Source organism: Sarcophilus harrisii, chromosome 1, assembly GCF_902635505.1.
Source record: "Sarcophilus harrisii chromosome 1, mSarHar1.11, whole genome shotgun sequence".
NCBI classification, from domain to species: Eukaryota; Metazoa; Chordata; class Mammalia; order Dasyuromorphia; family Dasyuridae; genus Sarcophilus; species Sarcophilus harrisii.
The window spans coordinates 380,851,116-380,866,484 of NC_045426.1; the positions used below are offsets into that span (position 1 = coordinate 380,851,116).

At 37.4% G+C, this 15,369-nt stretch overlaps 1 protein-coding gene across 3 annotated transcripts in view; it reads left to right on the plus strand.

Annotated features, from left to right (window-relative positions):
* The first annotated feature begins 7,513 nt into the window (after positions 1-7,513).
* The window catches only part of SLC39A6 (solute carrier family 39 member 6), a 39,328-nt gene continuing 31,472 nt past the window's right edge, over positions 7,514-15,369 (plus strand). Inside the window, exons 1-3 of one of the 3 annotated variants that reach the window (XM_003759566.4) lie at positions 7,514-7,738; positions 10,914-11,591; positions 13,618-13,801. In XM_003759566.4, coding sequence (XP_003759614.1) covers positions 7,730-7,738; positions 10,914-11,591; positions 13,618-13,801 — 871 coding nt within the window. In that variant the 5' untranslated portion in view covers positions 7,514-7,729. The other 2 variants (XM_031946058.1, XM_023495881.2) reach the window with 2 other exon arrangements.

The following is a 15,369-nucleotide window of genomic DNA, read 5'->3' on the forward strand; positions in this document are numbered from 1 at the left end:
GTCACTTTGTGAAGTAAAGTGTACTAAGTATGGAGAACACAAATAGATGCAGAAAGACAGAGAGACTTTCTCTTCCTTGCCCTCAAGTAGCGTTCTTCTTTTTTTCCTATACATTTCTCCACATTTATCATGCTGTATAAAATCAGATCAAAAATGGAAAAAAAAAATAAGAAAGAAAACAAAATGCGAGCAAACAACAAGAAAGGAGAAAAATGCTATGTTGTGATCCACACTCAGTCCCCCTCTATGGATGCAAATGGCTCTCTATGAAATGCCAATAACAGACTATAGCTATATCAGCTCTTAGAGAGACCATGAAAGCAAGAAAAGACAGATAGGCTCTCCTTTTATCGCATCAATGCTCTCCATATTTAAGCCTTAAAACCACAGAATTACTAAGGAAACAAAGCAGATAAGTCAATCAGTGCCTGAAGGGACAATGTTTTGTATACTGATAGAAACTACACATCTTCTATAGAAACAGCGTCACCTCTTTGTCATCTTGATTAATGATACTAGCCCAACACACTGGCTCCTAATTCTTCTTGGTCTTTGCTGGTCTGATGGATGACATTTTAGGGAGTTCAAGGGGGATTCAAAACCAGATCAAGATAAACTCAAACCCTGCAGCTAAGCAGGTGTTGCTGTGTAGGTGTTGTTGCCCGGAGAGGAACAGCTCTTTATCACAAACCCATTGGAACTGGCCTGACTCACCTCACTGTTGGAAAGAGCCATGCCCATCAAAATTCATCATCTTGTTGATAATCTTGTTGCTGTATATAATGATCTTCTTGTTCTGCTCATTCCACTTAGCATGTAAGTCTCTCCAGGCCTTTCTAAAATCATCCTGTAGATCGTTTCTTATAAAATAATAATATTCCATAGCATGTATATACCATAACTTATTCAGCCATTCTCTGATAGGCATCCACTCAGTTTCCAGTTCCTTGCCAGTATAAAAAGGGATCCTACAAATATTTTTGCACATGTGGGTCCTTTTCCACTTTTTATGATTTCTTTGAGTACAGACTCAGTAATGGCACTGCTGGATCAAAGGGTATGCACAGTTTGATAGCCTTTTGGGCATAGTTCAAAATTGCTCTCCAGAATGGTTCCATTAGGTTACAACTCTATCAACAATGCATTAATGTCCCAGTTTTCCCACATTCCCTCCCACATTTATCATCTTTTCCTATCATTTTAGCCAATCTTAGAAGTGTATAGTGGGACCTCAGAGTTGTCTTAATTTGCATTTCTCTAATCAATAGTGATTTAGAGCATTTTTTCAACTAGAAACGGTTTAATTTCTTCATCTGAAAATCATCTGTCATTTTCCTTTGACCATTTATCACTTGGAGAATAGCTTGTATTCTTATAAATTTCAGTCATTTCTCTATATATTTTAGAAATGAGGTCTTTATCAAAATGTAATGCCAAAAGAAACGGAGCAAGACAGAGATTAGAGACCAATTCAATACTTTATTAAATGGAGAGAAATACTGGGACCACTGGATTCCAGGGCTAGACGAGACTATAATCTCAAAGAGTCTAGCCCCAAGTATCAGGACAGCAAGCCTTTTATGGAATAACAAGAACAATGACATAATACAGAGACCTAGGTGGGGATAGCCTCACAGATGGACGTTACTGATATTCTAAAGACATTACGGAATGTCTATAACACTATTAAGAGGGGAAGGTCATGACCTTAAGGCAGAATTACGGAATAGGACAATTGTAGGGACTCGTCACCCCATTAAAAGTGAACTTTGGCATTACAAAAACCTATGTAGGTAAAAAATTTTTCCCCAGTTTTCTGCTTCCCTTCTAATCTTGGCTGCATTGGTTTTGTTTATACAAAAGGTTTTTTTTTTTTTTTAACTAAATATAATTAAAATTATCTATTTCGCATTTCATAATGTTCTCTAGTTCTACTTTGGCCATAAATTCCTTCCTTCTCCAGAAGAGCATACATCCTAATGGAGGAAGATAACATATAAAAGGAAACTGAAAAGAACTGGATAGAGGCTGACCCAAGTGCCTAAGGAGGAGCTCTAAAGTGCAGCCTAAAGAGAAATGAAAGATTCCAAATACATTTGTATTGGCATGTGTTGTCCTCCCCCTCCTCCTCCTCCTCCCCCTCCCCACTTAATACTCCTTAAGAGCAAAGGACTTTCATTTTGTCTTTGTATCCATCCTTCACATAGCTGAGTGACTGATATATAGTGTGTTTTATACATGCTTGTTGATTAAATGCCTTAGTGGAAGCAGCCCAGCTTTGAAGTCAGAAGACCTGGGCAAAGGTTCCAAATTTTCTGCTTATTCTCTCTGTAACCTTTAATAAGTCATTTTCTTGATGGTTGGTTTTTCTGCCTCTCTCCATCCTCCTTTTAGCTACCAAAGTTATCTTCCTAAAGTGTCTATCCAACCATGGAACCTCCTCTCCCTTATTCAGTAAACTCTGGTGGCTTCTTTTTTACAAAAATAAAATCCTCTTTTTGGCTTCTAAAACTCTTCACAAGATGGCTCCTTCTTCTTTCCACACTCTTCAAAGTAGACTACACTCTAGCTCCATAACTTTTCATCAGCTGAGCTTTGGATCTAGCCTCCTTCAAGATTTTATTTCAAAGCCCACCTTCTGCAAGAAGCCTCTTGTGATCCCTTCCACTACTAGTGCCTTCCCTCAGTGATAACCTCCTATTTACACTATCTATATTTTACATGTACCTAGTTGTTCACATGTTATCACCCCCCATTACAGTATCAGTTCTTTGAGGACTATGTTTTTGCCTTTCTTTGTACCCCTAGCACTTGGCCCAATGCCTAACATATATTAAGGGTTTAATAACTTTGGTGCTTGACTTCCCCTTTTTTTAAGATTCACTTTCTTCCTCTGTAAAATAAGAGAATTGAACTAGATTATATTTAAGTTTCCTTCCAATTATAAATTCTATGATTCTGCAAATGAAGAAAAACTGAGGACTGGACAGAAAGTATGATTTTCTAAAAGTCATACAGTAAAAACACAATGGCAGAACTGAGACAAGAATATCGTCATCTTGCCCTCAGTCCAAAGCTATTTATACTATGCCATACTGCTTTGCATCAACCCTGCTAGCTTACTACCAACAATGTCACTCACAAGAGGGTTTATATAGAAGAGAGTAAAAGAAAATGAGACTGGAAAGGTAAATAAAACATAGATGAAGAATTCAGAGAAACTTGGGGAAAATTTGGATGAACTGATACAGAGTGAAATGAGTAGAATCAGAAAACAACTACAAAGCATCAGAACTCTTATCAGTGATTAATTATAACTTCAGAGGACTTACAGTAGAGAAGCATAGTTCCCACCTCGAGAGACAAGTAGGGAACTATAGATATAAAATTAAGTATACTTTGTTAGACATGGGCTATATGTTGATTTATTTTGCTCAACTATACTTTCTTATAGCCAGAGAGGGTTTTCTTTAGGGAATTGAGGGAGTCATGGTCTTTTTTTTTTAATGAGCCTCAATAAATCATATTTATATGTATACTTTTTATATACAAACCTATGTTAAAATAGTAATTCCTAACATTTACATATCACTGACTATATGCTCAGTAAAGCCACAAAACAATACTGGAAAGTAACTGCTATTATAATTTTCCGTTTAATTGTTGAGGCAACTGAGGCAAACAGGGTTAAGTGACTTCCTCAGGGTCATACAGCTAGTAAATATCTGAGGCCAAATTAAAAGTCAGATCTTCCAGACTCAACTCAGTCCTTTATCTACTAAACCAAGTCAAAAGTCTTGATTATAAAGTGTTGAATGCTAAATTCAAGTATTTGTACTTAATCTTATAGACTGTGAGGAATCATCAAAAATTTCAGAGAGGGGGAATAACATGAGTAATAATAGTTAAAGAAGATTAATATATATTAATTATACAGTAATATTAACATACATATTATATTGTGCCACAGTTCTCTTCTAATTGTCCTGACTCAGTTTCCCTAAATTGTTCTGCTTCAGTTTCCCTAATTGTCCTGCCTCAGTTTCCCTAAATTGTTCTTCCTTAGTTTCCTTAACTGTTCTGCTTCAATCCCCTTAGTTGCAACCCCTCCTCCCCCCATGTTTCATTAAGACTGAGGGCCACTTTCTCAAAGGTTATAAATTGTCAATGTGAGATTCAAGATAAGGGAGAGTTCAGACTTTCTGGCTCCTAACTCCTTCTGTCATCAAGAATTTATGGTCCTACCCCCTATCCTGTCATTGTTCTTCTTTATCCCATTTTACCAGAATGTCCAGTTGTAATGGGCTGAAACTCGAGTTGATGTACTGAGGTCCCAAGCACGTGAGACTAAATAGTAATTGGACCATACTCTATTAATATATATGCTTGGAGAAAGAATGGCCCCCGCCCACTCTCTGTGCAAGTCCTGATGTGTTGTATAGGAAATGATGATTTTGGTGGGTGGAGGCAGAGGGGCAGAGAGAAGCAGAGAGAGACTGCTGGCTGGCTTCTTGTCTGGCTGGCTTCTTGACTCAGCTGCACACATTGCTATCGCGATCCTCCCTTCACCTCCGATCCCCTTTCACCTCCAATCCTTCTTCACCTCTACTGAGAATAAAGATTGAAGATTTTTCCCTTAACCTGAATTCCTGACTCCAGCTGATTTTAAAATACGTGGATCACATCCAGTGCCTCTCACCACCCTGTCAGAACCCACTCTCAATGTTCTGACTCTACCCCTGCCTTGGTCTACCCCTGTAGCTGAGCCATGTGTGTATATATGTCGTTGAATACTCACATTCACCACTGGATACTTTGAGATGAGGGTCCTGTCCAGTCAATCAATTAAGCTCTCTAATAAATAAAATATTAAAACTCTCTAATCTCTATCTTGCCTCAGTTTCTCCAGCATTACAATATTAATACATCTAGTCTAATATAGATTAATATATAGTAGTATAGAGCAATTCAAATAGAATTGAGGGCTACTAAGCTATAGATAAGGACTCCTACAGGCTGCATATTAATTTAGAAAACCACTTATTAAAATTACCTATGCTGTATAGTATATTTTGTTAAATATTTCTCATTTACAATTTAATCTGCTTCTGGAGTACTACAGAGTTATTGCCTTCTGAATGTGGCCAGCATTTGACACCTTTAGTGTGGATGATGAGAACATATCATATGGATCACATTGGTCAAGGGAAATAGGATGGCTAGCCTGAAGAAGAGGTAGACATGGGAGGGGAGAATAATGCAGCCGTCCTTGATAACCCCCTTCAGGCATTTGAAATGGGATTATTTGAAAAAGTGATTAGACTAGGCAGAACAAGGAAAGGAGGGTAAAATAGCAAAGGTCAATTTTGGCTTGATGTTGGGGAAAACTTAAAATTTAAGCTGTCCAAATAGAAAATGATGTGCCAAAAGACATGGTGGTGGTGACTCTTTTAAAAAGACCACATGATTACTTGTCAGGTGTCTTATACTGGGAATTCCTTTTGAGTATGGGTTGAACTGGATGGCTGCTGATGTTCCTTCTAAATCTCAAATTCTATGGATTGAAAGCTGAAATAGTATAGTTGTTGCAATGCCATGTTTTCAATGGTAATGAGAGCCTACACTAAAGTGGTAACAGGAAGAATTTCAAAGGAGAAAAATTGCATTTATTAAGTTACCACTGTGTGCTGAACATTTACAAATATCACCTCATTTGAACTTTATAACACTGGAAGACTGATGTATTATCATCCTCATTTTCTAGTTAAGGAATAAAAGTTAAGTGATTTACCTGGAGTAACACAGTGAGTAATTGTCTGAGGTCAGAGCACTATCCACTAGCTGACTCAAGGAGCCAGAACAAATTAGTCAGTCTTTATAGGAAAGGATTGCAAAAGATGTAGAGTGGAAATATCAAACAAAGGACTCTCCTGCTGCTTGATCCACAATATTCCAGTGTACCTAGAACCAGACTACAATATACTTGAGAGATATTTAAGAAAATTAAAATACAATGAAACTTAACTAGTTTCACATTTTGAAATTGAGTCAGTATGCCACAGGAATCCATTTATATATATATATATATATATATATATTTGTTGATTCAGAGAAGGCATGACAAAGAAATAAATGAGAGATAATTAAGATGAATTGAGCCTGGGGAAATAGGAACAGAAATAGGGAACTTGAGGTGGTGGGGGATGACTGGGTCAAGAGCCAAGAAAAGTTGTACTCCTGGATTTTAAACTGACTAGCTATTAAACTTGGGCCTTATTTAATTTGCAAAGGCTTCTGTTTCCTATATGGGCCAAACCATTTGTAAAGTACTATCCAAACCTAAAACACTGTGATTTGGGTAACCATCTTCATGATGTGAGAAATGCTGAAAAGTTGAGTTCCCACAGTGTTGCAAGTTTTGAGGTAGTGTGGGATAGTGGGTACCACTGACCAAGAGGTTTTTTAGAATGCTGAGAGGTTAAGAAAGGTTAAGATTCCATAGAGCAATTAGTGATCAATAGAAGCGTCCAGCAAAAAAGGGATTAAGGAATTGGGAACTAGGAAGGCACAGGTGGATTCAACTAATCAGAAAGAATCTTATGGTTCTGAGAAGACCTGCAAATTTATAAGAGTGATTCAGCTCAAACTAGATGGGGGTCAATGACCTGACTAGAACAAGTCACTATTGTGCCTACTTAATGGACTAATTGAATATTAAACAACACACCCCGTAGGAGGAGTTTTCTGCCATTTTTGAACATAGAATGTATGATGAGGGAAGGGGAACATTTTTATACATATTTAGGGGAAACATGTAGTCGGCGAATCAGAGAGATTGAAACCGGTAAGAAAGTGACCAATCCTATTTGTGAAGCAAGGGACTGTACCCAACTAGCAAGTTTAAAGGAACTCCCTCTCCCTGGCGAGGAATGGGGCCTGTTTACGTTAAGAAGATTCCTTAAGATTATTCTTTAATAAATTTTCCCAGATGTCAGATTTTCAGTGTCAAGAGTATTTCTAACAATGATGGACACTGACCAAAGACTGAAGTTGTCGAAAGCAAGGGAGAAGGAACCAAGCTTAGCGGGATGGCCTATATTTAAAGAGTAATAAAGGAACAGGAACCAGGAAAAGAAAAAAAGGGCACATAGGTAAGAGGGAAACGAACTTCAGAGAAGCAAAACGAGAGCAGTTTCAACAAAGGCAGTGATACAATCTAAAGTTTCAGAGTGCAAAAGGATTACAGGTTTTCTGGCAACCTTCAGGCAAAAGGGTGGGCGTAGAAGCCAGCCAGGGGGGCATTAGAAAAGGCGTGGGTGCGAGGCGGTGAGATCAGCGGGAGCAGAAGCTGAATCAAGAAAGCCAGAGCCGCAAGCCTCCATCTCTTGGGAATGAAAACACCACTTCCCTTTTTTTTTTTCAATTTTTATTACCTAACTTTCATAAAGCAAGCTCACACACATACACACCGAGGCGGGGGGGGGAGGGAGGGGTGGGATGGAAAGAAGGAAGGGAAGCAAAGCAATCCCAACTAATTAAAGAGATAATTTTCTCCTGCCCCGCCCCCTCCACTCAAACAGCGAAATTGGCTTTCGCTCGGGCTGCGCATCCTTTTTGGCATCTTCTAAAACCCGGAAAAGGACGCGAACGGGAGGGCAGCGGCCGTACTGCGCATGCCCAGAGCGGAGCCCGGTCCGGGCAGCTTGGGGCCGGCCGCGGGGCTGCCCGGATGCTGCAGGTGAGGGAACGGTCCTCGTGGGGCAGGACGTGCGGCCTCGGGGACATCCCGACCGAGGCTCGGGCGCTTTTGCCTTCTGGGGGCAAAAGGCGGCTTTCCGTCCCCGAGCAGCTGGTGTGGGCGATGAGAGCAGGCGGCCTCGGCCCCCGACGCTGAGTCCGCCACCTGGGCGGCAGGACTGGCGACGCAGGGAGGAAGAGCTCCCGCTCCCCCGTGAGGAGTGCGAGATGGGGCACGGAGGCTAGGCCGGGGGGGTGGGGAGGGAGGGGAAGCGTGTGCGCTGGGGGATCTCGGGCTGTGGTCGCCCCTGCTTTGTTTCCTGCGAGCAGCCCCGCCCTCGGGCACGGCTGCAATCGGGAGGGGGTACCAGGCAGTAGACAGTCCGAGATGTGTCCTTTTATCATCTGAAACCTTGAGGCCTTGTCTAAATGGGGGTCTTTACGCTGGATGCGTGAAGGGGTTATTCAATACTTGGATCACCCTGTATCAGTCTAATTGGTTTCCTTTGTAATCCTGTTATGCATTTAAAAACATGGAGTCCTTTGGTTTCTTAAAAGGTTAAGAATCCATCCTCCAAACCTGGTTTCCAGGTAAGGGAAGAGACCGGGGCCCCCGCAGTCCGTGCAGGAAAAGTTTTAGATAATATTCTATTTGCGAATTTTATATCTATATGCAATACGGACTGATACTATTTGCTAACACAATTGCATGAATGTATTTTCTCCCTCTTTTAGAATGTAGAATAGAAACGGCATCGTCATCGGGAATATTTAAGTGAAGTATTATTTCTTTGTGTCTAGATCCTTTCGAGGTATAATTGCTTCATTCTTTGGATTAGTATCCTCTGGTTTAGTTCAGTGTCTGGCATAAAGCAGGCGCTTAAAATGTAGATTGATTCTTGTTCCTTTCTGCCCCCGGGAGAATGTCAGCGCTTGAGCTCTAGAATTGTACCAGTTTGTATCTTTCGCATATAACTCGGTGGTTTGCACTTTTTTGGAGCAGTGGGTGATTGAGGAGCCTTCCGGACTTGGAATTGGAACTACTTTCCCTGTTGTGGATAAGAAGCTAATCTAGAATTTAGAATTAGGACACTAAATTAAGTGACTTAGCCTTGTCACAAAATCATTTCCTATCAGTCAGGACTGGAATTATTTAATCTAACCCTTATTTAAGGTTAGTATTTAGTTTTTGTTTAATTAAAAACGGAAGCGATGTTGCTTCCATAACTAATTGGGAGGGGTTGATTTACTGGAGGAGGTGGGGTGCCTGAAGGGAATTAGTTTGAGGTAGCCCAACGTTTTTGAAAGGTGTAGATATTTCTCCCCAGTGTGAATGAATGGAGGTGTGTTTTTTTGGAGGCAGAAGAGGGAAGAGGCAATGCTCTTTTAGAGTAGAATAAGAGTTCATGGGAAAATTCAGTAAATAGACTTGAGGTTCCTTACCTAGAACTTACAGGAATTCAAGGGTTCAGGGCCTTGTGGGAGTGTTCCTGAAATTAGGCTGTTGATATTCCTATGTCTGAAAGGGAAGGGGGAAAAAATGAAAGTCACCAACCTGCTCTGTACTTATTTGCTTAATGAAAAGTCCTAAAAGCTTATACTTAATGGTTTTTATCTTATTCTTCTGGTTAATTCAGCACAGGGACTGCTATCCAATTTCTCTTAAATCTCTTTCATTTCTTTAACCCTATTTTCCTTTTCCCTTTTTCTCTTTGCTTCTCTGCTGTTATCTTTTCATTAATCACTTACTGGGTGACCATAGATATAGGCAAGAACTGGAGATGGAACTCATTCTAATGGGAAGGACGGTATGCAAATAATGGTGCATATACATTGTAAATACTAGTCAGATTTAAAGGGAAGATACTTCAGAGATTGTTCCTAGTCTTAATTTTTTAAACTGATTCCCATAAAAGGTTTTGAGCTGTCTTCAAAGAGATAGGAGTTAGCATTCCAGGTATGTTGAACAGCCAATGAAAAGGCAGTGATTCAGAGGCATGAATGTCTTTACAATGCTCAGAGAAAAGCCCCTGTTATTTTTTGGCCGTTATCTTTATATTGATCTGTTTTCTGCATTTTAGAAAAGGGAGAACATTCCTTAAGCTAAGTTTAACAACTGAAATATTCTCCTAACTATTTTAATGTCCAGTCTTCCCATATTAGCCAAATCATACAAGATGCTTCTACATAATTATGCTAAAACATTTGCTTTTATCATTTCTCTTTTTTTATTCCAGGGTTTCCTGTTGCCCAATCCAATGCAAAATTCTTCCTAGTCTTTTAATGCTCTCCAAGATCTGCCCTCTACCCAGCTAACCTTATTTATTTTTTAAAAAATTCTCTACTCTACAAAGTAGAATGCTTCACTTAAATTCTACCTCCTTTTTCATGTGCAAATTTCATTTTGTTGCTTTTCTGATAATGCTTGTCATTATTTTGCATATCTAAATCTTACCCATATTTGAAGACCTACACAAGTCCTCATTTTCTCCTTTAACTCTTTTGTGTATCTGCCTTTGTCTATCTGTCTCTGGGCTCATTTGGTTGTCTGGTAAAGTTTTGGGGACCTTCTTTCAATATAATATTCATTGTCTACAGTCTTAATTAAGGGAAATGTTAAATTTGAGTCGTTAGTAAAAAATAAAGGTAACTTTTTTCAGATCCCTTGAAATCTATCCATGGACTCCAGACTCTAAAGCATTTCTGTTGTACTATAAGTTATTACTATTACATCTGTTTATCATTTAACTGTTCTTTAGCATTCATAGTAATTTCCCTGGGTAGATTGTAAATTATTTCTATATAAGTTGTATGCTTCTTATACTGTCAAATAGTACAGGACATATAAAAGTTCAATAAACCCTTGCTAATTATTTGTTTGTGTTATGTCTTGTACTGGTCCCTATATAATATTTAAAGATCACTACATGGTCCCTAGCTAAGGAGATCACATATACATTGAAGCATTACTTATATCTGAGTTTATATTTTATTCCTAAATAGAATATAAGGCTTTCAGGGATGATTTAATTTGTCTTTGTGTCTCCATGGCTTAAGAAGATATTCAGTAAATCTATATTTTTTCAACACTTTTTCAAACACATGATTTTTGAAATTCACTCCCTGTTTTCTTAACTAAGAAAAGGAGCAATGGTGTTTTTCTTCTTTTCTTATAGGAAACTACAATGGAGAAGACCTTTCCTGTGGCTTTGCTCTTCACATTAGTCATATCAGTGTTAGGTAATCATCATGGAATAGAACCAGAAAAAAGTGTTCCCAATTGGGCAACTAGTATTAATATTGACCTGGCAATTGTCACTCAGCGGCAACACTTACAGGAACTTTTTCATCGATATGGCGAGAATGATTCCTTGACAGTTGAAGGATTTAGAAAATTGCTTCAGAATATAGGTATTGATAAAACTAAAAGAATCCACATAAATCATGACCATGATCATCACCATCATCACCATGCTACCATAAATAAAAATATAAAGAAAACTCTATGTCCAGAACATGAATCTGGTGGAATAAGTAAGGATACTAGGAATAGCCAGATTAAAGGATTACACAAATCAGAAAATATTGGGAGTCAGCCAAGTGTTTTGGTTAAGGACAGTGTTAGTGAAATGACCACAGTTATTTATAGTACTGCCATAGAAGGAAATCGTTTACTAAAGACTACCAAACAGCTTCTGCCCAAAGATTCAAACAGTTCCTCATCATCTAATACTACAGAAGGTAGTAATGTAAGCTTGCTGGCAAGTGAAAAGGCAAATGAATCAGTTGTGAATGAACCGGACCGAGGAGGAAGCTCCATATATTCTAAGCATTCCAACCAAAATGTTCAGGAGGTAAGATTAATTTTATTTACTATTTCTTTTTCTTTTTTTGCTGAGGCAATTGGACTTAAGCTATTTGCCCAGGGTCATACAGCTAGGAAGTGTTAAGTGTCTGAGGCCAGATTTGAACTCGGGTCTTCTTGACTTCAGGGCTGGTGCTATCTAGAAGCTCCCTGTTTATTATTTCTAACAATAAAAATGTACATGTGTTGAGTGGTATTCCACCATTCCACTATTAGAAGGGAAAAGAAGAGAAGGATAGACACTGAAAACTGTTGGCTTTTCAGTTTTTCCCTAGCTTGACTCATCCTACAACTCTTAAATTCATTTATAACAAAATAAGATTGTCTTTACTCCACTGTGGACAGAGAAAGATTTTTAATTAATGAATTTTTTCACAACCAGATAAACAGAGCCTAATATGTAGAAATTACTACCTGTAATAATTCTGTGGTAAAGTGAAGTGTTATAATTACCTGAACAAAGTGGCTTTCAGCTAGAATAGTCAACAAAAAATTAATTTTAAAGAGCTAAATCATTAGCTTCATTTTACTAAGAGAAAGTATTATAATTTGAATTGATATCAGCATAGTAATTTGTTATATTATTAACTACTGGAAAAGACTTTCTGAAGTATCCCAGCTTACAAAGAGTGAGTTTCCAGGTATCTGATAAAAAAGTTGAGACAATTTGAATGATCAGATAATCATCCTAGAAAAGCATTGAGGCCAATAGTTTGTTTTTTGAGAGAACTTCCTGAAAAAAACTAATATTTAAAGTGGATGCTTTTTTGGTCTATTTGATGCTTTTAAAAATTACCAGTCTCCTCTTGCTCAAAGTTACCTCTAAAGATTTTATTCTAACAACCAGTGTTTATATTGCACTTTTAAGTTTGCAGAATGCTTTACATATATTGTGTCATTTGGTTCATATAACAACCCTTTGGGGTGCCTCCAGTTATCCTTTTCATTTTACAGATGAAGAAACTGAGGCTGAAGGTGGTTAACTGACTCTTGGCCAGGGTCAGTCATACAGCTTATAAGTGTCTGAGGATCAAGTCTAGCATTCGCTCCATTAGACCACCTAGCTGCTTGCCTGACTAGTATTAATTTTATTCACCAAAGAGAAACAGATGCTAAATAAGTATTTCTCGAGTTGAACTAAACCTATTGCAGGAGAGAAGATATCCTGATAAACACTTATTAGGTTGAATAACATTAGTTTATTAAGTTATTGTAAATTACAAATTTCTTAAGGCAGCTTCTCACTGTCTGTAAACAGAAAATTACTTAATAGTAAGTAACAAACATGTTAATTCAGATTTAATTTATCCTTATTTAGCAGGATATACATCAATAATGAATTAAGTAGAATCTTAAATTTTAAAACAGGAAGTGACTTTTAAGATCATCTAATCTTTTGAGCTCATTTACAGATAAGGAAAGCATTCATATTTAAGGGGGAAAAGTGACTTATCTAAAGCCACACTGTTAATGACATAGGGATTACCACTCTAATTGCTTGACACCTAGCCTATAGAAAAGTTAACTCAGGCTTGCATATGCCAATTCATCCAAATGCCTTATTCACTCGAGCTTTTTCTCCAAATGAATGCACATTACAGAGCATTAGTATCAAACTCAAATAGATATTGGGGATGTTAAACCATACCTAAAGATCTCTGTGAGAAGCATGTTGACTTAGAAAACCATATGTGAACATTATCTTTGTTATATTTTCATTTTGTGAAATATTTTCCAATTCCATTTTAATCTCACTCTTTTTTATGGGCAATATTTTTGACACCTCTACCATAAACTAGGTTAGTATTCTGTTTCCCTGTGAATTTCAGATCCTTCACAAATTAATAGAAGCAGATTCCATAAAGTGAATGTCACAACATCTCATTACACTATCATCCCTGGCCTGTTTGACAGTAAGTGACTAACAATGTACTTCATTTTAGTGTGTGTTTTTTTTTCCAGGTTCCATACTATGATAATGCCTTTTGTAATTTGAAATATTTTGGTTTTTTTAGTGCTTCAATGCATCAAAACTGCTCCAGTCTCATGGAATGGGCATACACGTATTGCTGAATGCAACAGAATTTAATTATCTTTGCCCTGCTATTATCAATCAGATTGATGTTAAATCCTGTATAGTTCATGTAACCAGTGAAAAGAAGACTGAAATACCTCCCAAGGCCTATTCTTTACAAATAGGTAAGATGGAATTATGTTCTTTAGCACCTTTGCTTAACTTTGTAGGGAGTGTAGTGGGAAAGAAGGAAGAAGTGGAAAATGTATAAAAAATTATGAAATTTTAAAAAATCATCTAAGTAGGTTGGATATTTTTATAATGTAAAATTTGAAATTCAGGAGCTTTTTTTTTTTTTTTTTTTTTTTTTTTTTTAAAGACATCATTTAGGAGACAGTGTTGTCAAGTAGAAAGAATACTGGTTTTGGAATCATAAGATTTGGGCTTCTTGAATTCCTGTTTCCTATCATTATGATACAGTACAAATCACCTCCTCTCTCTCAGCCTCACTTTTCTGACATAAAATAAGAGAACTGGACTAGAATTAGGTGGATGCAAGCAATATAATGATATCAGTTAGACATGTAAAATCATAAAAACATTTCCTTATTAGCAGTGTTGCAAAAACAAAACCACAAGAAAAAAAAGAAACATTAAGAAAGTGAAAAAAGGTATGCCTCAACCTGCACTCAAGAGTTCATCAGGTCTGTTTTGAGGCAATTAGCATTTTGTATATCATGGATCTTATGAAATTGTCTTGGGATTATTATATTCACCAGCGTAGTTAAGTCACATTTCTGTATTGTTTATAGTATTGCTTTTATTATGTACAATGTTCTCATAGTTTTGCTCAGTTCATTTTGCATCAATCCATATAAGTCTTCCCAGGTTTTTCTGAAAAAGAACCCCTTGAAACAAATATAGATAGATAGATAGATAGATAGATAGATAGATAGATAGATAGATAGGCAAAATAAATTTCCAAATTGGCCACATCCAAAAATATATATCTCAGTCTGCATCCTAAGATCTCTTCTCTCTCAGGAAGTGGGGAAGCATGTTGTATCAATAGGTCCTCTAAAATTATGGTTGATCACCATGTTCAGAGTTCTTAAATTTTCCTATTGATTATAAATGCAGCTATATATAGTGAAAAGATAAAAGAAGAGTAACTGGAAAAACCTCTGCTATTAACTAGCTATATGATCAGAATATTTAATTCTCAAAAATCATATCAATAGCTATTACATAATATTATGATGATTTCAGAATATTTGCCTTGCAATGCCATTCTGAGCTCAATTGTGCAGGTATTATCCCCATTTACCAATGAGGAATTTATGGTTCAAAGAACTCTCAAAAGAACAAGACCATTTATTTGAGAAAGTACAAGCATTTCTTTTCAACTCAGGGCTGGTCTTAACAATGTAAACTGTTATTTAAGAACTCCCTGCTTAAGAATATAAACTGGAAAATATCTTTGAACAGATTTATTTCATTTCACCACAGCCTTAGTTCTAATAATAATAGCTAACATTTATGTAACATTTTAAGATTTGAAAAGCAATGCATTTTATCTTCACAACAAATCTGGAAGAGAGGTGCTATTATTTTCTTCCTTTCACAGATGAGGAAACTGAGATGGAGGCTGTGAGTAACGCAGGGTCATATAGCTAGAAACAGTTTGTGAGTGGTTTTGACCTTGAATCTCTCTCTAGACCTAGATTTTAGATTCTCTGTTCTGCTGACCTGT